This window comes from Battus philenor, unplaced genomic scaffold, assembly GCF_028537555.1.
Source record: "Battus philenor isolate CCGP_79_NKW_IND1 unplaced genomic scaffold, ilBatPhil1.0.hap1 SCAF_6, whole genome shotgun sequence".
Lineage (NCBI taxonomy): Eukaryota > Metazoa > Arthropoda > Insecta > Lepidoptera > Papilionidae > Battus > Battus philenor.
Genome location: NW_027181726.1, coordinates 9,854,676 through 9,880,269, shown reverse-complemented (window position 1 = coordinate 9,880,269; position 25,594 = coordinate 9,854,676). Strand labels below are relative to the sequence as shown.

General features: G+C 30.5%; 1 protein-coding gene across 2 annotated transcripts in view; it reads left to right on the top strand.

Annotated features, from left to right (window-relative positions):
- The first annotated feature begins 405 nt into the window (after positions 1–405).
- Positions 406–25,594, top strand: part of cv-2 (crossveinless 2) — a 67,575-nt gene continuing 42,386 nt past the window's right edge. The window contains exon 1 of one of the 2 annotated variants that reach the window (XM_068773767.1): positions 406–488. Coding sequence is in view for 1 of the 2 variants with exons in the window: in XM_068773766.1 (XP_068629867.1) it covers positions 19,348–19,488 (141 nt within the window). In the remaining variant the exon portion in view is untranslated. Of the gene's footprint in view, positions 489–19,313; positions 19,489–25,594 lie in introns of those variants that run through there. The other variant, XM_068773766.1, reaches the window with a different exon arrangement.

The following is a 25,594-nucleotide window of genomic DNA, read 5'->3' as shown; positions in this document are numbered from 1 at the left end:
GTATTCGGTTTTGAATGTCAAAGTGTGTGGAGTGCATTGTGCATCGCGGTTGATGCAGGTTGGCGAGTATGGCGAATGAGAGACTAGGGAGTACTTTTTAAAAAGAGTAGTTCGGTCCGTGGTCGGAACTGGTCCGGCGCAAGCGCGGGGCAGAGTTGTGGCGGCGTCCGACGGCACCGCCATCGGGCGTTCAGTGCACGCGCTGCCTCGCTGCCGTCAGCTAGCTTGTAACCCGGCTCTCTGCGCCTATTTCGCACTTCCCTATCCACACGATCGATCGCCCGACAACCTGAAACTCCTGATGATAGAAAAATAAAATAAATGATCCCGAGGAAACTTTCTTTGCTCGCGAGTTTCGGCACACATCGCACTGTTTACGTTACCAAAGGTGCTATTTTTCGTATTACTTACTTAACGGACTTTTTCTGTGTACCAGTGAAGTTAATATTTTCGATTGCTGTAAGGAGAGAGGCGATTTGATATTTAAGGTAAGTTTTATTTTTAATTATTTTTCATTATGCAAATTTATACAATTAAAACTTTTAATGTTTTAAATCCGATCTACGTTTTAATATGCATATTGATGTGTTTAATATTATATTAGAAAGTTACATGGTATGATCAAAACAAGTTGAAATTGTTGGTACACGTAGATATTTATGAGTACTTAAGTAGGTACTTAAGTTGATGTAACTTCTCAAACTTCTAGTTCAATAATTCTGAACCTTTACAAGGAGAAACATAAATATTTTTGCAGTTTCATGATGTTTGTACTCTTTTTAATATTGAATATAGAATTTATTTATTGTGGTACATATAAAATAAAGAACGTGAATAAGTTTTATACATAGAAATTTTAGGAATGTTAAAATAAATATAAAAATCTCGACAAGTCACTTTAAGGAAATACACGATTAAAAACAACAAAAAAGTGTATAATAATACAACTCTTCACTTAATAACTTTATCGTTATTTTGAATTTATGACAAGTTTAACGCAATATATTATAATTTAATAAGTAATATGTGAACAGGGAAGCCATCCACCGCTACGTTGAAGATAACACAAATATAAACCAGTTAAAGATATCATACGTCTAATTTAAATATTCCATTTATTATTTATACAAGAACACGCAATTTATAAATTCTATTACCTATTTTTCATCTATAAAACTAGAATTATCAAATCAATCGAGGTGTTTTAATATTGCTTTAACTGTAATTTAACTGTGAATGGATCCTGTTTTTGTTTTCTTGAAAAAACCCTTAATTACTTTTAGACAATTATTTTTATGTTCGAGTTTTTATCATCAATAAATTGTTTATCAAGAAAATTTATTTACAACTAAAAAATTATTACGATATTATAAAATTATTATCTTTTATATATTTGTTATAGTTTTAATTATTTACAAAGTGTTCAAGCAATAATTAAACAATAATTATTAAATTGTAAATGAAAGCAATTCCATTTTTATCCGTATAATTAAATAAGTGTTGTCCAAAAAATTAAAATTATTACAAATTAGGAAGAAATATAGTTTTGATAATGACGAATTTCCAATTAAATCGCTGGATCAGCACCTGATTCTAGAAATACCATCAGGTCTTTGTCAATTTTTTATTGAAGTCATTATATCATTGACCGTTAGGTATTCCACATATAGTACAGGAAAATTAAAAGGTATTCTCGCACAAAGCATTTGGCGGATTTTTTTTTTGTTTCCATAGATTAAACTTTACAAACTGTGTTATGAGTTAATGAAATAGTTTAACAGACAAAACATATTGTAGATTCTCTATTTTGTAAGGTATACTATTTAACAAAGATAATGGTAAAAACTATACACTCCGTACCGTCTAAACACATTTATAAAGTACGTGAAAACGACTCGAACGTATTTTAAAATAAACAACCTATTTGCTAATTTGTACATTACTGGAAGTAACTTTATTTTTATTAAGTAATTATTTGTAATTCATGTACTACTACGGATTTTTATTAAGCACTAACTTTAATGCACTCTTACGCTAACTTTATTATGAATACTAACCTATGGCTCAAGACTTCCAAAATATTTTCATTTGATCCGTTGATTACATATAATTCTATTTCTTCGTCTTTAATCTACATGTAGATTTACGTGTATTATAAATAACTATATAATATAACTGTTACTAAATCTGCACCCTATAGTTTGTTCTATAGAGAAGTCTGTTTTATTACTCAATATTTTTTTTAAAATTAATGTCAGTTCCAATTTTTTTCTCTTATTTAATACTTCTCAAAGATAACAGACATGAAAAATATATTACTTATAAATTCATTAGGACGGAAAAATATTGATGATATTATAATTATTCAAGAGAGGTTTTGCGATCTCTGTCTGAGAAAAATTTATTTTAATATATTATAACGTTGACATATAACATTAATGCTCAAAAACTTGACAAATCGTTTTTGGAAATACTCTTCTCAAATTTTGTTATATCTACAATAATCCTTTGATATTAATGACGTATTGCTTATATTTTTAGTTAGAAATAATAATAAACAAGATTCGCCCAGAAGCAGTCCGATTAAAATTAAAAAATAAATAGATCCATTATGTTTCGTGTTCCAAAAGTCCGTCGTGGTTTAAGTCAACGTCGTGTTTATTTTATAAAAAACCACCTTAGGTCGCTGCATCTTGTCAAATTACCGAGTCAATGTCTTCTGATTTTGTATTTTAAAATTTTGAATGTCATGGGTACCTTGGTATATGTGTTTTATAAATTGGCAAAGCGTGTCAACATACCACTAGGTCGCTCATCTTTTTATGTGAAAAATCATATTTTCACTTAATTAGGTTATGTCAATTAACCTAATAAAAATAAATTGAAATGTAACGATTAAATAACTTAAAAATATTTAAATATGGTGCAGCAATTTTTTTTCGTTGGTTTTGTCTTTTAAGACATTAGCCTCGAACATTTACAAATCAGATTTTCTAAGTATTTAGAATGTTATTAAATACTAATATATTATATTATTAAACAAAATTGGGCCATTCGGACCGAAAGATTCTCGGAGACAATGAGCCGGTATGGTATTGTTTCTGATGAAGTCGTTGCTGCTAGCCCTTTTACAGCTTCGTTGGTACCGAGTGCCGCGGCATGGATAAGCCCCTCACTAGATTCGACGAAATAGTCAAGATCGCGAGAAGTGTCTGGATATGAGCAGCGCAAGATCAGTCATCGTGGCAAACTTTGGAGAACGCCTATGCCTAGCAGTGGACGTCTATCAGCTGAAAAGAAGGAGAAATGTAAATCTTCAGTACTGTTACTTAAAAATTTCCCTAGGTACTAGTTAGCTGTACCTAAACAGTGTCATAATTGATACTTTTAATTATCGAACAATCCTATAAAACTCGGTAATGTTGTTTAATGACATAACATTTGATTTAAATGATCAAGAGTTATATTAAGTTATTACGAGAAAACATTAACATATTTACGGAGAATTAATTATAAAGATCGGTTTACGCACTATCTTGCTAACACTCTAATTTTATGTGTCTCAAAGCGGATTTACAAATGATCTTGCATTTAATTATTATTTTATTCAGTCCCGCCATCTAAATAACAAAAATTATAAAATAATCCTGTGCAGTTAGGATTTTAATAACGTATAGTAGATTATGCGGCATTTATAGATAAAATATAACGTTAATTAAAATTATTTATTCAATCTTACATATGTGTTACTAATAATAGTTTATGTATATTTGACATTCAAATGTAAAACTATTATATACTACTAAGTAATGTATTAGCTTCGTCAATGCTGCTAAGACTATGTTTGCATAATATGCATCCTATTATCACAAGCGGATGTTACTCGAGAAACAATTAATAGGCGCACTATCACGAATTTTTACATTGCAATTTTCTTTCGTATTCTAAGAAGTATTTACATGTGTTATATAGGTATATTACTATACAGGGTGAAGATAAATATGGTCAATATATAGCTCATTTGTTAACAAAAAAAAAAAAAAAAAATTTACACCTATTTCCAATTTCGTTGAGTATGGTAATAACTTTGTAATAAGTTACATTAAGTTATTTTTATTGTAAGGACATATCTTCGTAGTAATCAACAATTAATTTTAATATGTACCAATTAAAATTTCAAAAACGTTTTTACAAATTACGTTATTTTTTGAAATTATTGATTATGATAGTATCAGATGCAGTAAAACGGCCCTTAACCGTCCAATGTTTCATCGTTTTCAGCGAACGACTGACTCAGCGTTACTTTGGGCATTCAACGTACCCGTAATCTATTATTAATACTCGCTGAATGTATCTGGACTTCCCTATAAATTGACGTGACTTTCTAGAAGTGACGCGAGTAACAGTTCGGATTATCATTGCAAAAAATTTACGAACGGAAATACAACTTATAACACATAGCGATAAAAACCGTTTGAAGACTGCACAAACTTCAAAGACTTTCTACGATGTAAACAATAAATTACAAATATCAAAGATCTTATTAAGGCAGTGAAAATAAATAATAAAATTAAATTAATATTCATGTATCCTGAATGCACGTGAAATAAATATGAAAAGTCAAAGTATTTTCTACATTTTCTAAATACTAGTTAAAACTGCGCAATGTACAACTACACACAAGAAACCATTAGTGTTACACGGTTGATATATTTATGGGGCTAGTGCCGTAAACTTAAGTTGAAGTCTGTATTTTGCTGGGATAAATAGAATTGACTTGACATATGCGACTTTGCTGTAATGAGTTTCGAAGTCAGTTAATTTTCTAGTTTTATGTTTCTCATTATTTAAAAATGATTAGAAAATATGGTATTGTCTGGAATATATCAATGGAAGATCATAGACGCGATGAAATAAACATTTACATTAATGATACAGAATAATTAAATAAAAGTATTTTTATGATACATATCATTTCATTGTCTTAAAGTCTGTAAACTTTAAGTTTGTGGTAATTATTGCCTTTTCTTTGATTTGAAATTTGTTTTATAATGAATACGTATAAATTTAAAAAAAAAAATATTAAAGTTACATGATGAATGATAAATAAAAGATACAAAAATAAACACACACGCATAAATTTTGTGTTCAAAATTTTTACAAATCCTTCATGGGTCTGGTTGTACGCATATACAACAAAGTTCCTCAAGACATACCGTTTATATAAAATATATATTTACATAAAAATTTGTACTTAAATGTATATTTTCAAATAGATCTTATTAAAATGTGTGGAGTTTGGTTTGTTGACTCATTTACACAATTGATATTATAATGCACGCATGAAAAATTTTAGATTTAATTTAAAATAATAACCGTTTCTTACCGGCTTTTCTCAGCGTTCCGAGCCGGTTGTAATTTCTGCTTATAATGTTACAATAATCGACGATTCAAAAGCGCATGTAAATGACTACGTGAATAAATAAATTTTGATTTTTTTTACGAATATTCACTATTATTTTGTAATATAAAGAGATAAGGTACCCTGGATGTCCTTTAAATGATAAGTTTATTAAAACCGTTCATGTTTTACAAGAATACTCTTCTAGAAAATCTCAAAATTTAAAAAAATAAAATCTTCAGCTACATCGCGTTTACACAAAACTGTTAAATTAATGTTATAGTAATATTTTTTTTGTTTATACATTTCAAATAAATTTCGAGAATAAGATGTATTATCTTTATAAAAGCAAAACAAAAAGAAAATGGGTTCAGTTATAATTGGTCATTGAAAATATATCTATTAGTACAAATACATTTATGATTGGATTTAATTATCTATAAACACGCAGTTGTATATACATATACATGCATATGACACTCGAATATCAAAAATTTCACTTTTTTTTACTTTACTTTTTGATTTGTAGAAATGTTTTAAAAATTTATGTTTTTTATCATAATTGTCATGACTTCACCCGTAAGACGTCCACTGTAATAACAGACTTATCCGCCATAAATTTCGAAATAGATAGAACTATAGAGGTCATCCGTTCTGTACGATATGTGGTTTGCCCACAGCTACTTGGCAATCCCCAAGGCTATGAAGTTTCGTTCATCTACGGTTCTCTTCATCCGTGATTGGATCTCGAAGAGAAGTCCAGAGCATAGCTCTCTCGATGGCTCGTTGAGAAATTATGAACTTATCAATGAGGCACAGAGTCAGAGGGCGACCACTTTTAAGTGCTGTAACTCCTCACTGACAAATATTACACGAAGACTTTTGTCTTAAAGCATATTTTGCACGAGATGTTTCGTAGTTTCTAAACGCTGACCAGCGGAGTCTGATTTTGCATTCTTTTTCTTAAAATTGGACTTGCATTGTTTGACTCTTTGCCCCAGGTATAAGTAAGAGAATTTTTTTTCACACAAGTTGATTTTACTGTCCGAGTTTTATCATCGTTCCTTTGTGACATAATAAATATGAATAGTAATTTTAGTTTATACATACGGTATATTTTGTTAATTTTTTATTCTAAGATCTGGTATATCAGTAGGCAATAGTCGGCGCCTGTTACATCGTGACTCAAAACAAAATAAGTGCGTTATCGAAATCCCGCGTCACCGAACAATTTCCTTTGAATGTGACGTAGGTTCGCTATCGGTTTATCTGTGTAGGTGATAAATCAAAGAATGCTTTCTATCGGTTCCTCGCTGAAGAGCCAATTGTTCTTTTCATATCTCTATTACTTGTCCGTTATCTTTACATGCCAATATTGTTATTCATCGCTAAATCACAATGTTTATTTAGTATAGGCATTAAATATTTTTTTTTCCAAAAATAAAATATTAAATTGAATTTTAGTATAATTCTAATCTTAGTTATTCTAAAATTAATTAATACATATTTGAAGTTATTTATGTGTTTAAATAAGTGCAAACTTTTCACAGTTTTTAATTCAATATTTTTATAATTTTGTTGTATAGATATAACATGGACGACATAGTTAAGGTGGCTGAATGCGGGCAGGGCAAGACCGTAGGTAATGACGATCTTTGGTCTATGACGAGGCATGATTTGCAGTGGACGCCTATCGTCTAATATGATGATGGTGTTATATTAAAATATCTGTGAAAATGAAGTTTCACTGAACGAATATGCGATAATATAATATTAGTAACACACAACGTAATCGTAAAAGATGTAACATCTTCGAGGCATGTACGAACAGGATTTCGCTTGAAACCGAAACGATAACAGTAAAAAAATAGTATACACAAGTGATAAAGTAAATACGTTGTCGAGAAGTTAATTGTGTGAATAAAGAGGTCGACGCAACACTCATTCATTTTATTTAATTATAACATGAATGAATAGCTCGCGACCCTCCTTATCACCAGAGGCGCGGCGACAGCCGCACCAAACGCTTGTTTACGAAGTTCTTTAACGTTACAATGCACAATATGTTTTACAACAAAATAAAACAATTATAAATTATGAAAAATGTGCTATTATTTAATATTATATGCTTGAAAATATTTCATTATCGTGTCTTTCGTTACACACATACTTCAAAGCATGGGCCTCCGCCAAGGATCATCACAATGATTGCCTTACGCTGCCCGTACCCAGACTTCCCGACTTGGATTATGTCGTCGGTTACAATATTTACATATACTAAATAAAATATATTTTATATGAACAAACTAAGGAAAGGTGTTTATTTTTTTTATTATTCATAATTGATAACTTTAAATCGTATAAAACCCGTGTCAAAATAACATGATTACTGCATCTATGTATAACTCAATGCGATACAGGAGGAAAATGTTATGAACATGTATCTATTACACGGTAAGTACGGGCAACTGTATGCCTTAGCGTAGTTTAAAATGAATTCACGCGCGTGTGCTTTACCGCAACGTCGCTTTGGGTATTGTTTTACGTCTTGGTTATGGGATATTGATCCTTATGGCCGAGTGCTAGGTGCTAGTGGCGGTCGCATGTCGTTAAAACGTTGGTTTCGGTTTGTTGGCGACAATCAGGCTGCGTGGGCACTATCGGCCGCGTCGAGGTCGCGCCACTCACCCCGCTATCGCGTCCATGCTCTGTGCGCCTCATTAGCTCTATTAATAATTCATCTCGTATCTCACCCTATTGTTCTGCGAAATTGTTTTCGACTCGAGTGAATGCACCTTAGATCAGCCGTTAAGGTATTTCACTGACTCCGCTAATTGTATGGGTCTTTGTTAGTTTGTATGGTAATATGCGAACGGCATTACTACTTGAGAGTGAATAAACTCTTACTCATTGTTTCGATTAATTATTTTATACACAAGCTGATTGTTAATTGGAACGTATTACTCTAGTGTACACCCAGTATAAAGTGATCACATTAAAATATGTCATATTAATTTATTTTTTCTCTCGGAATGCGGCACGCCTGATTCTTCTGGTAGTACCAAGTCTGCACGAACAGATAGTAGACAATAATTAAACCTAAGTTGCAATAATTCTAAATCTGAAAACGTTACTTTTATGTTCATAAATTTGAAACTTTTACACGTATTAACAATCATCCTGTATATACAATCGTAATTACGTGTGTTACTAAACAAACACTTTAAAGCTAGAACAAAATTTATTGAGTGTTAAATATCTTTAGCAAATCTCAAACGCCTTTCAAGCGTTGGAATTATTGTAATGAATTAATTGATTCTAAAGCAGTACAGAGATATAAGACTTAAACTCACGACTGGGCTGTTTCGAGACCCCTTTTGTGACATATTAATTTAAATTATTCATGCTGGAGTCATGCGTGTGGTGTTTCAGATATTGTGTTGTGGTATTTTTTTTTGGTAGACATAAATAAACTAAAGATCACATGTATTTATTTTCATTATTTGTTTATAAAGTAATTAAACGAGATACAGTCAAAGTACAGTATAATTTTTGTACATTAAGTAATGACTTTGTGATGCATTTCTAACAACCATAAAGAATAACACATTACTTTATACATTACACTAAAGTAAAAGAATTAGAATTATTCAATTCATTGAATTATTTTAAGTGCTTTTTTAACAACGTGGAGATTGAAGTTAAAAATATCGATATTAATACTGTCGTCTTTAATTATAGACAAAGATCTTGTTACCGCATTGTAAAACGATTAATTATTTTTTAAATCTAACGATTTACGTACTACATGCGTAGTAGTGATGGCAAATCTATGAGTGGATTAAGAGTTGAGTATTTTATATATAGATATAAAATACTCAATTTCAGCTGTTGACGCTTGCTGGAAAGAAAACTCATACCCTACGAAGTCTTTGTTCGTATTTCAAAGAATTTTTAACCGACGCAAATAAAGAATATGTCGATGTATAACGATCCTTATTAATTTCATTATAAAAGATAATTTTTGCATTGTGTGGTGTAAATCATGAGGTAATAGGAATGCAGGTGGAGGCGTGTGCGAGGTGGGAGGGCCGGACGAAACCCGCACCCTGTCATGCGCCACTCCCAGATGCAATCTGAATCATCAGCCTTTATAATACGTTACTTCTAAGCCGATTGTTAAACTCCACGTCATGATTTAATAATGAAGGTTTGTTTACGTTTATTTATGTTGGAAAAGATAGTGCACGTATGTTGCAAACATGTAATTACGTTGGAATTATTTTATTATAAATCTTTCATGTTATAAGCAGTAATAAACTATTGGAATAAAACTAAAATGGATTAGGTTTTATAAAGTTTTAGCAGGATTACGTTTGTTATAAATTTTGTAGATTTCATGTGGTCTATTATTTATTGTTTTTAAAATATTTAGTGATGAATTGCGTTTATCTCATATTTATTCAAATCTAAGTAATGTCTTACCCTACACTAATTAAAAAAGGAACTTTGACGTACCTTGGTACTAAAGTTTTTTTTTTAAATATTTGGTTACTCTATGAAAGCGTTGTGGGTGTTGGTTTGTTAGGTCTACATACAATACAATTTTTACATACAACTTATATAAAATTGTAAAATGTAATCATGCGAGAAATTAATACATTATTTGTTATTGATCGTGTGTGAATGACATTTTAAGCAGTCATTTTTTTAAATCTGTTTCAGTTTACAGGTATTTTATACTATAAACCTGTCTGAGTTTGTTATGGGTACTTTTTTAAAATGCAATATGCCATTTCAAGTGTGTTTAGTCTAATTAAAATTTCCATAAAAATTGTCTCTTCTTGCCTCTCATGATATACAAAAGTCGTTACTGTAAATTATTCTATATAGATAGCAATATGTATATATGTTAATTAAAAACTTAAAATCCGTAAGATTTTCTTACACAATATTTACAGACAGAATATTTATAATGTTTTGTGTACAGTTAGGCTTATCAATTCACTAGTTTATTTTATGTGCTTGCTTTCGTACAGGTGTACACTAATATGTAAATTAGTGTTGCAACGGATTGAAGCTGTTAGACCCATACTTACGACGCCAGGTGTAAGCTTCAACGGTTATTTTGATATAACTTTAAAAATTATGCATAAAATGTGCTTGTATTTGTCGAAGTTAAATCAAGTATTAGATATATTTTTTCTAGCCAACGTTATTTTTTGTGTATTTTAGATGCTTGCATTTTCATACTTTTTTTTTGTTTATCTGCAATTAGTCGCACCGTGACATAGTAGAGGAGATAAAGTAAAAGAGCAGGAGACCTAATGTCTATCTGATTAAAACATGTGTTTTCTTTTCAATCTTTTGACCATATTGGCATCGCAGCTGCTTAAATTAAAATAATTTCGTTTTGTACCGTTATCAACGTAATTTTATATTGCAAAATTGTAATCGTGTATTCGAACATACCAGATTCAGTTTTATGTTAAAAATCATGATTTACCTAAATAACCAAGAATTATTTTTTTTCCTTTCGTTTCAATTCCTCACGTTTTATTTTTTCAACATGCTCCTCGACTGCTATTACAAAAAATGATGATTCTACAAATATTGTTTATTTTGATTTTACGTTTCCGTGTATGTTATTTATATATTTTTACAATGATTCTACATTTGCTTGTGTGTTCGCGTTCTGTGTAGACCGAAAACGAATTTAATTTTTTAAGATTTTTGTTTATTTCTGGCCTTGATTTAATTAATAAAGGCTGGATGCATATTGAAATTTATTTAGCTAGTATTCTTAAAGGTTTGTGGGTTTTATTTTGTACGGATGGGCACATTTTGTTAGAAATTTAAGTTATTTTATTTGTCTAATTCATTTATATTCCGAAAATACTTTTGACGTAGTAATGATAATGTTTATTCAGATTTCAAATTTTAAATCTTTATTATCAAAGTCTTTATTCAAGTACACATTACACTCGCGCTTGTAAATCGTCGATTTTTAAACATTATAAGTAACAAGCTACCACCGGCTAGGATCGCCGATCAGTGGAAAGGCAGCCAGAAACTTAATAGTTGCTGTTTTAAATAAAATTCAACAATTTATCAATGTGTACATTATCATAATAATCTTGTAAATGAAAAAAAAAAACAAGTTCCACACATTTCGATCAACTAAAAAACTAAGTGAAGGCAAGTTTAAGATATCTTCATGATATTATAAATGCGCACACAAAAACCCATGCAGGATATGTTAACTTTTTGGACACGAAATATTTTTTAATTTAATACGTTATGTTGAAATAAATATTTTTACATAAAAATTATTCAGACCTCTCACTTCCATACTAGGAGTAGATCTGTGTTACAAAAGCCAGGGTTCCCACTCGTGAATATAAATTTAAATTAAGAATAAAAAATACATTTAATAAGAGTAACGTAAGTTAAGACACAAAACAAGGAAAGAACCATATTTGTGTGTGTCTGTGTGTGGTATCCATATTTATAAACACTAATATTAGCTATTTCCACTTTTTGGATGTAAAAATTTTGTTTAATGTTACTAGATTACGAACTAAAGTTTCTCATAAAACTGCTATGTGACTCTTAATAGTATACGTTGAATACTGGCTGCTAAAAAAATTATTTAAGACTAACTTTTTTTTACGTAAATCTCTAGTTTGAATATTGAAAAAAAAAATGTATTTGTAAGTACTTGTTTGACATAAAGAAAATACTAATTTTCCAAAAAATTTGTTCCTTTCACCTTGGAGTACCATATTATTCGCTACCAAAATTTTCTAGGAAAATAATACGTTTCTTTCAAGGTAAATTAAAAGATTTATATTTACGTCCGAGATTCATATTAGTTAATTATTGTCACCTTAAACGAGGTGTTCCTACGATGTAATAGCAAGGCATATTCAGTTGACTTGCAGTCAACCATCTTTCGTCGTGTTTGCGGAGACCGCCTAATGGACATGTTGTGTTCAGGGCTGTTAATTCAATTAGCCGTCGCGCCAGAAGCCCGCACTACCCAATCAACGGAGCTCATTGTAACGCGCAACAATGAATTCTTTAATATTCGTCTAACTCGTTGAAAATTCGGTCTTTACTATTATTGACCGGTTTATTTAGAGCCACTATAAATTTAACGGTTTACAGACAGAAATCATAACGCAAATTGTTTTGGAATTTTACATTTGTTTTGTCACTTTTAAATACAGAGCGTTCATTTGATATCAATTAATTTATGGTGTACCTTATTTAAAAATCAATAGTTTCAGATATAATAAATAACGGAATGATAATATAATAAGAACAAGTGTTTTCAAAATTCGGATTACTACATATTCAAATTAATTATTATTTACTATATGTCCCTGCAGACTGTACTGCCAGAAGTTATTGGTTTGTCGCATTCAAAAGAAAAAAAATAATGAAAGTAAGCTATTTTAGAATGATCTCTTTCATTAAAAATAGATGTAAAGTTTAAAGCATTTTCTGGCTAAATTAAGATATGTACACTCCTTGAAAAGCGTTAATAGTTTTTTTTAAAACACATGACTTAAATTATTTTTAAGAATAATCTCAGTCTGTTATACTTGTGTAGTTGGGACAGAAAAGTGAATTTGTCGGACCCATCTCTATGATTAAAAGTGTATCGTGTATTAACTGTTTAACTGTATAAATGTAAAACAATGATTAAAAACTCTTATATTTTGTCTGGCAAACATAACATGTAATTTCGTTTCTGGTGTTTGATTATAGATATAATTATCTCACCAAACAGAAGGCAATTACGGATTCACCTTCAATATTTACCAGAGACAAATCTCCGCACAGTGGCGTACGGTTATGGTAATCAGATCATGAAATCCAAGATAAGCTATCTTGAGTTTACTCAGGAACCTAATTAATTTTTTACTTTAAATATACGGGGTAAGATTTTTTGGACAGTTCGTATTACACTTTATTTAATTTAGGTCTCTTATTTTCGTCCAAATAGATTGTTCCCTTGTATAGGATAATTGGTTATAGATGTATAAAACTTTAAAAGGCGGTTACTGTTCATTTTTAGTCAATTAATGTTTGATACTTCCTATTTAAATAACATTGGATTAATAAATAATTAATACCGTTATGGTAATATAACAATACAAGGGTTTGGAAAATTCGAAATACTACATATTCAAAATTTTGTACTGCAAGAAGTTATTGGCCTGCCACATTTCAAAAGAAAAAATAAATTATTGTAACATTATTTAGGTTTAAAAGCTTTATAGCTTTCTGCTTGTGTAATGTTTACCTCTGTAACCAATTACCGTATAGTTCTAAATTAAAAACTACTTTTATTTTTTTAAGTCTGTAATATCTATGAGTACACAAAATAACGACAAGTCGGCGGCATAAATGGATTATATCATATTACGGTGTCTTCTCCTACCAGCAATTGGCTACCATTAGGACTAATAAGATAGTCCTAACGCTGCGACTCTCGCTGAAATTCGCTCTGGTGTCCTGAATGAAGCTTTGAGTTTTTCAATGATGAGATGTTTATTCTGCCTGGTTTTACGGCATCTTTGTATTTTTCTGTCTTTATTACAAGAAGAAGATTGTATTATTAATTACACTTTACATGTCCAAAGTACAGCAGTTTCCGAACTTTATTTGTGTTCAATGTCTCTTTTCTCTTATAGAACCTCTACAAGACTGTCATTCGATATTCTTTCTGTTTACGATATTCTTAATATTCGTCTTTTCCTGAGCTTTGGTCTGTATTTATGACACAGACCTTAAAGCACTTAGCAATGTGTAAAACGTACCCTGGTAGAGCCTCAAAGCAGTTGTAAAGAACGTTCATCATGATGAATGTAGTACAAGTCTACTTTATGCGGCATTTAATTTTTGATTGTCCATTGATGATTGTCGAAGCAGCCAATGTTGCAACAATTGAATGTTTGTACAGTTTAGTCTTTTACAATTATGTTTATTGAAATGTTTGTAGAAATCTCGTATATATATAGTTCATTATCGTTATGTCAGCCGATAGATGCTCACTGCAAGGTATAGGGCTCCCCCGAAGATCGCCGCAATGACCGGTATTACGCTCCCCGGATCCTGCTACGGATACGTCTATATAAAGATTCAAATGAATTTTATATTATCTGTTAACAGTTGCTAAAGTTTTGTATTCGGCTTTATCTTTTATCAATAATAAAATTACATTTTGGATGAATTCATTCAAAGGTGTAGTAAAGCGGCTATCCGGAACTGCACCCCGCGTCGGTCCGCCCTTGCCGATCTTCGAACCTACCGAGAAATAAAAAGGCGATCTTGTTTCGCGTCCCGTGTACAGTTAGCCGTGAAGCATTAAGTAATCGGAGCCGCGAGCGACGAGATAATGTTGCACACGCGTGAAATATATCCGAGAGTTTTTATTGCGACCGCGATTCGCTCCCGGACTGGTATGCGCGTGTCGCCGCCTCCAAGAAATTCTGTCGACGAGTGGTTTGCCTCACGGCGACCTTGCGCGTCGTCCGTCCGCCCGCCGCGTACCGGCCCGTGAAAGTAGGTGACGCCGCCGGCGGCACCTCGCGACGGCTTGGCCCTACTACGGATACAGCTCAAAGCGGCTTTCTAAATTCACCGGCACGACTGCAATACCAATTCCCTCGTCAACATTTCATCACGGATTCTCGTTGTCCACCGTACTGTTTTATGACGATTATTAAAAAAGTATATTGATACGCAAAATTTTATTATGTATATACTTATATGTATATACATACATATATATATGTATTATACACACACATATATATATATATATATATATATATATATATATATATATATATATATATATATTTATATATAGACAGTAAAGCGACCACTGTGAAATCATTTATTTTTTTTACTGGATTGTTGTAACAGGCCAATAACCTCTAGTACTACAAAATCTAGAAAAAGCTGAGAAAATAGTAAAAAATAATAATTATTTTTTTAAAATTTGACAACCACATTTCGGAGATTATATTCGGCATCGTCGTCGTCGTTTTATCCCATAGATGGCCACTGTAAGGCATAGCTCTCCTCCAATGATATCTATTGGGTAGATATAGCATAGTAGCCATGCTTGGTTAACGGGTTGGTGATCATTGTTATATTATGGTACGCAGAGGACGGTGCTGCTCATATTCTAGAAACTCGTTTGTGAGCAGTTGAAAACCTATATAATTTATGCCCAAAGTGTGAATTATGTAAGATTGTATCCCGGAAATCAAACGCGACCTAAATCACCTTAAGTTATTTATTATTTCTGAGGCTATTAATTTTTTGGTAGGGTGTATCACACATAAATTGCCGACAAATGTGTTTTATATTCACACATTTACAATTCTATACTTATAACCAATCATCCTGTATACATTTGAAACGTTTGCTGTGAACATAAAACTTTATTATAGAAACGAGAGTTAGTGTTTGCATTAATAGATCGTAATGAAATAAAAACTAACATGTCAGCCCATTTGAATACCATAGCGTTGAACGTTTATTGCTATAAAATGTATATTATAATTCTTAAAAAAAAATTACCTACACTGGGGCAAGTATCTTTATCTGTTGTACACATGTCGTAAAAATAACATAAAAACTCATTTACCAACCAAATCATAAAAATGCTCTTAACTTTAAACTGGTCATCGCGTTTAATGATATTAAAGGGATATTATTTTTAAATACATTAATTCGTCCAAATGATACCTAGTTACTGTATATTTTTATCCCGAGCTTCCAAGATCGAAAAATGTAACGGAACGGACCAGTTAAGATGTGGGTAAAATCAATCGGATATTACAACCATCGTCTGCATTTTAGTTATAGGACTTCTACCTGCTGAACATAGGCTTCCAATAGGTGGTTGGAAGCTAGTTTGCATCCGGCGTCTTCGTGCGACCTTTGGTATGTTTAGGTGCAAATATTTAATTTACTCGAAAAATGTCTTGTAGAACTTAAAAAAATTTCACTTAAATTCTTTATAATAATTTTCAAACCCGCCGATGTTCCAATATCTATGTATAAAAAATACGTATATCGCATTAAGCCTTTTGTGTTGACAATATCTCACAAAATAAAAAAAAAGAGTTTGTGGAGATATATAACCTTTTTTAATGAAAATTTAATTTTCCCATGCAGTTGTTATAAACTGTTCATATAATAAAATATCCGTTAGCTATAAATGACGATATTTATGTGTTGTTATTTTTTATATACCTTATATTTTATCTTTGTACAGATTATATTAAAATCAAAATGTTTGTATGTCTCTATGTAGATATATGTGCCAATATTCGAAAGCAGTGATTAATTTTTCATATTTAAGAGAATAATTACTATCCATTGAGTAAATTGAAAATATATTGAACTATACTGCAATACCTATTTAAAAATTATGGTCTAATTCAAATGCAAAATTTTATTGCATTGCGTAAGATTTGCTATGTAAATAAAATGAAAGAATTTAAAATTGAAACTAGGCGTTGGGCAAATTATACATCAACACGGTACTTTAAGGTGTTCGACTTGTATTCTATATATTTTCGTTAAAAGCGTTTTTCTGTTTTTTAACATTTTTATTGTCCAGCCGTTATTTATCGAGAGCCAGTCTGTTACGTCAGACATATTTTATAAAGCCTGCGCAACCACTTAAGGTATAAAGTACATTAAACTAAAGCTGTATTGTAATTCCGGTAGCCGTTTTTATGTTAATGCCTTTTATTAAATATACCATGGCGTTTTATATTATTACGGTAGATTAAATGTTATTTAAGGTTTTAAGTGTTCGTTTTCTGATTACGAAATTACGTGCTACGAAAGCTTTCAATTTGTATTTTTTTTATATTTAAATTATCATTTAATACGTACTTCATTTTAAATGAAATTTGTGGAATGTTTATTGCGGAAGGAATTACGTTTTGTAGTAATACTTTATGACATGTATCGATGTCAGATACAGAGTTACTAATTATTAACAAAATTTTATAACTTTCGAAGGGGTAAATGTATAGCTCATTTGCATAATGGATGTATAGTTACCTATCCGAGAGGTAGCCCAGCGTATCGTATAGTATCTTATAGCGGATTTGATTTCCGTACGCGATCTTATATAATTCACACTTTGTGCATTAATTATATAGGATCGCCACTGCGCAAGAACAAGTTTCCAGGTGCTAGGCAGTAGCGTCTTCTGCGTACCATAATACCACATTGCGATTAGCAACCCGCCTGCCAAGCATGGCAATTATGGTATTTTTTTCCGTAGATATCTTTAGGGGAGGCCTATGCTTTTCAATATGCGTCTATGGCTGAAACGACGTCGATTTCCTATTCAAAAATTAATGGTTTCGTAAATAATAAATAACCTCAGGATAATATAGTAAGAAAAATCGTTTTTAAAATTGGTATTAATACATATTACAATGAATTTTTGTTATCATCTGTCCCTGCAGATTTCGTACAACCAGGAGTTATTGACCTGGCACATTTCAATGGAAAAAAATAAATTGATGTGATATATTTCAGAATGATCACTTTAACGGTACATTTTAAAGATGTTAGACTCCCTGCTTAGCAAAGAGTAATTCCTGTATTACGATATATATTATCTTGTTATTATAAAAAATTTAATAGTTAATAATTTCTAATTCCTTTTTTAAATTTAAAAACTGTAAATAAATCCATACTAAATAATATCCTTTATAATACATAAATATTGTGGAAGAAATATAAAATATACGCATATCTAATATGAGTTTACAACTAGTGTGACCTTTGATATCACAATTATGATTTCTTTTATCATTTACACAAACTAAGAATGTAATTACTCTTTGTTTTTAGTTTTAATTGTTGTACATTGTGTCCATATAATTAACTAATACGATAAAAATGGTAATTGAATTTTTCAATCTATATTTTAAATTTAGAATAAAAATATATTTGTGCACGAATGACTACTACGTCATGCTTAGACATTAAAAAAGTGAAAATTAATAAAAAAAACCTTATTATTTTAGTTGGCTCGTTATATGCTTGATGATAACCGTTAGTCTGGTATCAGAAGTAAGTTGTAAATATTATTCCGCTATTTAAACTAACAGTGTATCGAACATGATAGAATATTTAATTAATCATAAAAATATATTTAGATAATCATCGGCTAGTACGTATATGACGATTTATCAACCGACTGGCACAATAAACGATCGACTTAAACGCTTTTATTGATAAAACTCCGGCAAAAATTGCCATATTTTTAAAATATGATGTAAAATTTAATGAATATTCTATTTGGACCGTTACATTTAATAATTTTAAATATACACTAGCAGTCCCCCGCCCGCTTCGCCGGCCCACATTGCAGTTTGTGAGTGCAATTACATAAAATGCAGTTTTGTTTATTTTAAAATGCCTCAAAAAATACTATGGTCAATATAACTATTAATACGATTTTTTAACGAAAGCCTCTTAACACTCGTTGTCGAAATTTCGTATAATCCGTCTTAGATGACGTCTACTTTACAAAAGAATCATTTTAGGTATGAATCTCTTAAATGTATAAAGAAAGGCATTATTGACACCGCCCGTTATTTATAAATATTACATTAATATTGATTAGTGATTGAATACATAGTTTATAGATAAACTTGGTGCTTGTGTAAAGTAGCTAGTAACTTTAAGTTCATGCGAGTTATGGCTAAAGATGTGTAACACACTTTTTTTGTCTTTATAAACATTTTAATTTTTTTACTTTATAAAACGTGCTTTAACGCTAAGTCAACGATTACGGAATAATTTCGAAGAAATATTGCGTTGTGGCGAATTCCCACTGAGGAAACAAAGCGTTGTCTGCCAAATGCTTAGCGAGGACTTCCAGGATGGTGCCTCGCAGTGTGGCCTACTCGTTTTCTCTTCTTGGAACGGACATTAAAATTTTCAGTCAGTTGCCTGGCGTTCAACGAGATTGTTCTGTTCAATTTTGGGCCAATCGAAATCGTCTTTCTATGATCGAGGTTAAAGTTAGTATTTACTTAAGTATTTATTTAACAAAAAAATATTATTCATTTATTTCGTTTATAATATGGCGACGTAAAATTTAAATAAATATTTTTCGAATTTTTATTATATACAAATTTTTACATTTTTGACATATTTAAGATTTTATTTTCACTTATAAATTTTAATAATAAGATGCCTCGAAGATTGGGACTTTTATTATTTATTTGGTTAATTTCATCAAGAGTTATTTTCATATTTTCTGTGAAAAATTTGTTTGATCTGAGGACTTTTAAATTTTAATTGTATTAATTATGGAGTTTCCATTATGTAAAAATATTATTTTTCAGCCAGAACTTGAAAATTGCAATGTCTTTCATCTTTCCTAAGCAAAATATTTCCAATAATCTTTTTTGCGTAAGTTTGTGGAAACTGAGTTATTTTTAATACTTATGTATTTTAGCTCGTAAATATATTTTTTCTTAATGCTATATAAATTAATTAAGCTTTTCTCGTCGTTTCACATAGAACTATGATAAAAATGTAGAAATATCCTGTTTGATTCGTCGAACCGAACTTAATATCATAGACGTTGTAATATAGCATAAGTATTTATAATTCAATGAAATTTAATGGAATAAAAAAATCAATAGGCGTGAGTTATGGTCGATTTATTTTAGATTGGTTTCTAGGATACTTCGCTTGGATAATATTTTTAAATTTATGGTCTGTGTGACATATACGTTATGGACATAATCTTTGTTGATTCGGATAAATAATTTGAAATCACATTTTTTGTTGCTATTTGCTTTTGGTTCTTTTAGATATTTAATTATGAAGAGGAAGTTTTGTAAGAAGAATTATTATTTAATCCGCTTAACACATTTTCCATTTACTGATCCGCTTAATCACATTGTGATTGTTTGCGTTTCAACAGAGGCTAGATATTTACAAAAATAAATAATCTGTTCCTTGCTTACCTATATGACAGCCCATTTTTTTATTAAAATAATGGGACGTCATGAAGGTTACAAATTAAGCGCATTTTAATTAATAAAAAATTTTTAATCTTTCGAGTAAAATGTTAGGATCGATGAAGAAATACGATCACATAAGTTATCTAGGTAAATATTTAACAATTTTAAGTAACAAATTTAAGTAAAAACGGTTTTGGCCAAAGTCGAGTTAAACGAATAAAATGGCAAATTAATTTTTTTTATACACGCGTACGTACGAAAATTATTTATTTATTTAAAAACCTCATTTTACAAGTAACGTGATGCGCATATGAAGATTAGTTTATGTTATATAATACTTTTTGTTAATTTTTTTCAAATATTTATCGAGGTTTTAAAAAAAAAAGTGTTTTAAATTTGAATCTGGAATGCAAATTTATTTGTGCTTATTTGAAGCTGCTAATGGAAATTAGTATTGTACACCTATATCAAATCTCTTTAATATTAAAGCTGTGTAAAGCAATTCGGTGCGAACCGATATTTCTTAATCGCAGGTAACATACAAGATTTTATACAAATCCCCTGTCCAATTTGCAACGTGCGCGGTATATTTGATTCCTTAATTTTAATAAATTGAATTTTTTATCGCCAACACGTTTCCACACGTGACAGCCATTGAAGAGCTGCCACTTCTTTCTTCGTCGCTCCGACAGATGAGTACATTTATATTCATTTTACTGAACAACTGCAATACGTACAGATTGACCGACTGGTCTCTACTTATATTTTTTATTACAATTTTCCTCGTTTTGAACATTTAATACGATACCGCACTCTTTTCAATTGACGGGCATTTAATATAAAGAACGTCGTTGTCAAATTACATGTTAATTTTTACTTTGTGTAATGGATATCATGTATTATAAAGTTTACTTCATCATAATTTTAGCAGAAGAACGCCTACTGGTGAACTTAGGCCTTATCCATTAATTTAAAATAAGAGAGAGAAGGAGGCACGCACGCTTTCCGACGCATTTACCGGTTTGTAGTCTCTAGAACCTAGAGCTTCAGTGTTCATCTGTCCTGCATGCCATTTGGCTTGCCCACTGCTACTTCAACTTGCCAAACCTACGTTGGTTATTTTCATTAATCTACGAATTCAGTCAAATTATCATATTTGTATATTATTATTTTGAGACTAAGTCGATCGTTTAAAATATACATTTTTTATAAGTTTTTAAAAACTATAGAAGAATATTTATAAAATCATTATACCTTTGCTTGACGCAGGCCCCTGCCAACCGGTCTTATTTTCTAAATCTAAATCTCTGGACGAGGTCTGTGTCCAGCAGTGGATCTTCTATGGATAAAATGATGATGATACTTTATGCATACAGAGGACATTGTTACACGGAGAAATTGGTAGAAGTAATTTTTTAATAATCAATAAATTATATTAAATATCAAAAATGTAGTAGCCTGTCATCCGGTATGATGTATATACTATTACTAATTTAAGTAGTAATTATAATTAAAAAAAGAAGTTTAATTTGCCCGCTTACATCCTGAAAATTTGTTATGATCGAATAACAATTTGTTTAATGAGTAGGTATTCAAGTTTTTTTACTCTGTTATGTAATCAACACACGTGTAAAATACATTAGCAACACACTGCATTCCAATCGCAAAATTAATAAGTTAAACGAATCAATTATGTTTTGTATGTTTTTGTATTGTATCTAAACGCATTATGAAGGAGGATCTAAAACCGGAACTAATGTAATTGACAATGTCTCGGAGGCGAAATTCTGCCGGCGCCCGATTGACTTGCGCCACCGAAGAGATGTATACGCACTTAATGTGAACCGCTTTTTGCGTCTGTTATTATTAATGAATAAATGTTATATTTTGCTCGAGTACGGGAGGTCAATGTTCTAGAGGAACGCTATAAAAATGAGCTAAGGACGTTTGTTATGTTTAATATTGATACATTCCACCGCGCATGCGCTCATTGTATTTTTACTATAGACAATAAGACTAAATACAGACCGTTTGTTTATTTTTTATAATATAGAAATAGTTTTGCGAACCGTGAAATAAAAAAAACATTTATATTTATTCTTATTATTATTTTAATGTTACTATTTACTTAGGAAGGATACAGTTCGAGAAACAGTCACGATTTGAATAAATTGCGGATATTTATGTTATTAATATCTAAGAAAAAACAATAAACTTTTTGAAACAATCAGTTATTTCCAAACTTATTAGTAATAAAAAGGACTAAGGAAAGTTAACTGATAAGCATACAATTATTAAAAATTAGTTTAAAAATATGTATTTCATACTTTTTTAAGCGTTTTATTTATATTATTATCCTCGTAGGACAATAAAAAGGGACCACTTGTACTTAGAGGAACACACGTCCTTGGAAGATTGCCAGAATAGCTCATATTGATGAATCAAATGAGATCTATCTGTGTTTAATGACATCCTTCAACTAAGATCTGTGAAGTATTATAAATACAGACTTCACAAGGATACAAATAATATGTTTTTCATTTACGTAAATATTTTTTACAATCTAAACTTTAGTTATATTCTTGAATTTTATTTTATGCGCAATCATTAGTATTAATATATTATATTGAAATATTTATAACTATTAAAATGTACGAAAGTTTCCTTATAGACGTGTTATTTTAATTAATAATGTTTTTATATAATTTTAGACCGAATTGAGTAATGAGCGATCGTAGGTCGCGAATCCAATTCTCGGAATATAAACTTATATAACTGACACTGTGCGTTCATTTATATAGAACTGCCACTAGTTTCCAAAGAACGGGCAGCAGTGTCCTTTGCGTACTATACCACACTGCATTCGGCAACTAGGCTGTAAAGCGCAGCTTTTATAGTATATCCTCCCAAAGATATATTTGGGGAAGACTTTTGCCCAGCTGTGGGCATCTATGGGCTGAAACGATGAGACTGAAGATATAATTTATTGTAAAAATTTAGTGTTAACAAACTTATTTTACAGATAATATTTGTAACATTAGTTTCGTTAATAATATTTTTCCAACAAACATGCACGTTGATGGGGGTAAACTAACGTGATTTTGAAATGCAGAGAACTCAAACCTTGATTTTAATGGACTTAAATAAAAAAGTATACGACTTTTATTATTAAATATATATTATTCCGGGTAATGAGATGTAGGACATGTTGACCTAAAAAACGTATATTACAGAAAGTATTCGTTGAGACATATAAATAGTTATAAATTACATTAAGCTCTTTCCATATCTCGGTAGTATTTGTATTATGAAATATTTTTTTTTACAAAGAAGTACACACAAATATATGCATTCTTTTAACATTTACATACTTCTGTTACAGTTATTCTTTTATCCAAAACTAGCCGTCTGGATAGACTGCACTGCCAGAAATTATTGGCCTAAGACATTCACCCAGAAAAAAATTAATGTGACATATTTAAGTGTTTACTTTATTTATTGATTAAAGGTAAAATAAAAACTATAATATTAATTTGCAGTGCGTCAACTGTCAAATGCGTTAAATTCAATGCGAACTGTGAAATACGCGATTTAAATAGTCACTATTTTTTCCGATTTATTTTCAATTTATGCTGAAATCTCTTTATGAGTTTTATTCATAATAATTTTATACAAAGTGTTAGGAAACGTATAAAAAGGGAAATAAAATCGGTAAAGTATTTCTAAGTTTTAGAGCTACCAAGGGAATAATGGTTTCAGTTATATATATATTATTTATAATTAATTGTAAATATTCGATTAATGTATAATTATGTTTCAATCACTTTTATATATATATATATAAAAACGATAATTATTTGCGTCACGAAGGATGCAAAGTCATTGATGACTCAATAGGAAAGTTATTTCGTCTTTAATAGGTTATCGATCATAAGATAAAGTTTAATATAAGGCTTTTAAAATTCATTATGTTCTAAGAAACGGCCATGAACATAATTGTTGCGTGCAGTATGAGTTGGAGAGTCTCCAAGCTGCCCCTTGCGTATCCTGTTCCATCAATCACCGAGTTCGTATCTGGGTCGTCCGTGCAAAAACGCTGTAAATAAATTACTTATCACTTGGTAATTTGGAGTCCGTTGACTCGTTAACGTCACGCTCAACTGTCCAAGGCTTAATTTTTTTTAATTAAGTTTTTGTTTGTACAATAAAAATGATAAAAAGCAGCTGGATGGATCTATTTACGTTATAGAATATGATGAATAGCTTTTTAGTTTACAAGCTACAAGTTTTTAAAGGTTTTTTTTTAAATACATTTTTTCATGACTACTGATAACGCTTCTTAAACAACTTTTGAAAACTTTGTCAAATTTAATGTTTTGAATAAACTTAAAATCCGATACTGTATTCCATACTTTAGTATTTCTCCATCCATCCGTATCTGTATCTTACATCGCGTTCGCCTTAAGATAATTTTAAATATATCTAATATTATTAGTCGAAGTCCCAATAGCCATAAAAAAATTAAAACCGAAAATAATTGATCATTAAAAGATTATTTGTAATTAACAGTCAATAATGATATCCATTTTTATACAGACCGTACTTAATAAAAATATTAAAATTTATTTTTACAATCACCGATCTCGATAGATTGAAAATAAATTGTAGTGATGACGACTCTACAAATTAATAATAAATTGTTATTGAGTAAAATAATCATGTTTATTCTGTTTTATATTATGAGTGTTTCGTTGTGTTTGCTTTACAGTCTTGTCCGAGGCAAACTGCTTCTGAGACAATGTTAAAATGTAGCGAGTAATGGCGCAAACCCTTTCAATTATATGTGAATCACTCTAACAAATGTCATTATTATGTCTTTAAATGTATAATAGTTATGCTTTATATATAGTTACTTGAAGATTCAAAGATAGCATCAAGTACCAGAGTTGCCTGGCCGATGTAATAAACATTCAAAAGTACAAAATTACGAAAACTACAAATTAACTGAAGCAACAATGTCAAGCAACAATGTGGAAGCCAATTTGGGGATTTGAGGTCGTAGGTCGCGGGTTCTATTTCTGGGTTAAAGTCTTTTATATTTCATTAGAATTAAGTTCATATTTTTATTAATTTTTAATACGTTTTTATTTAA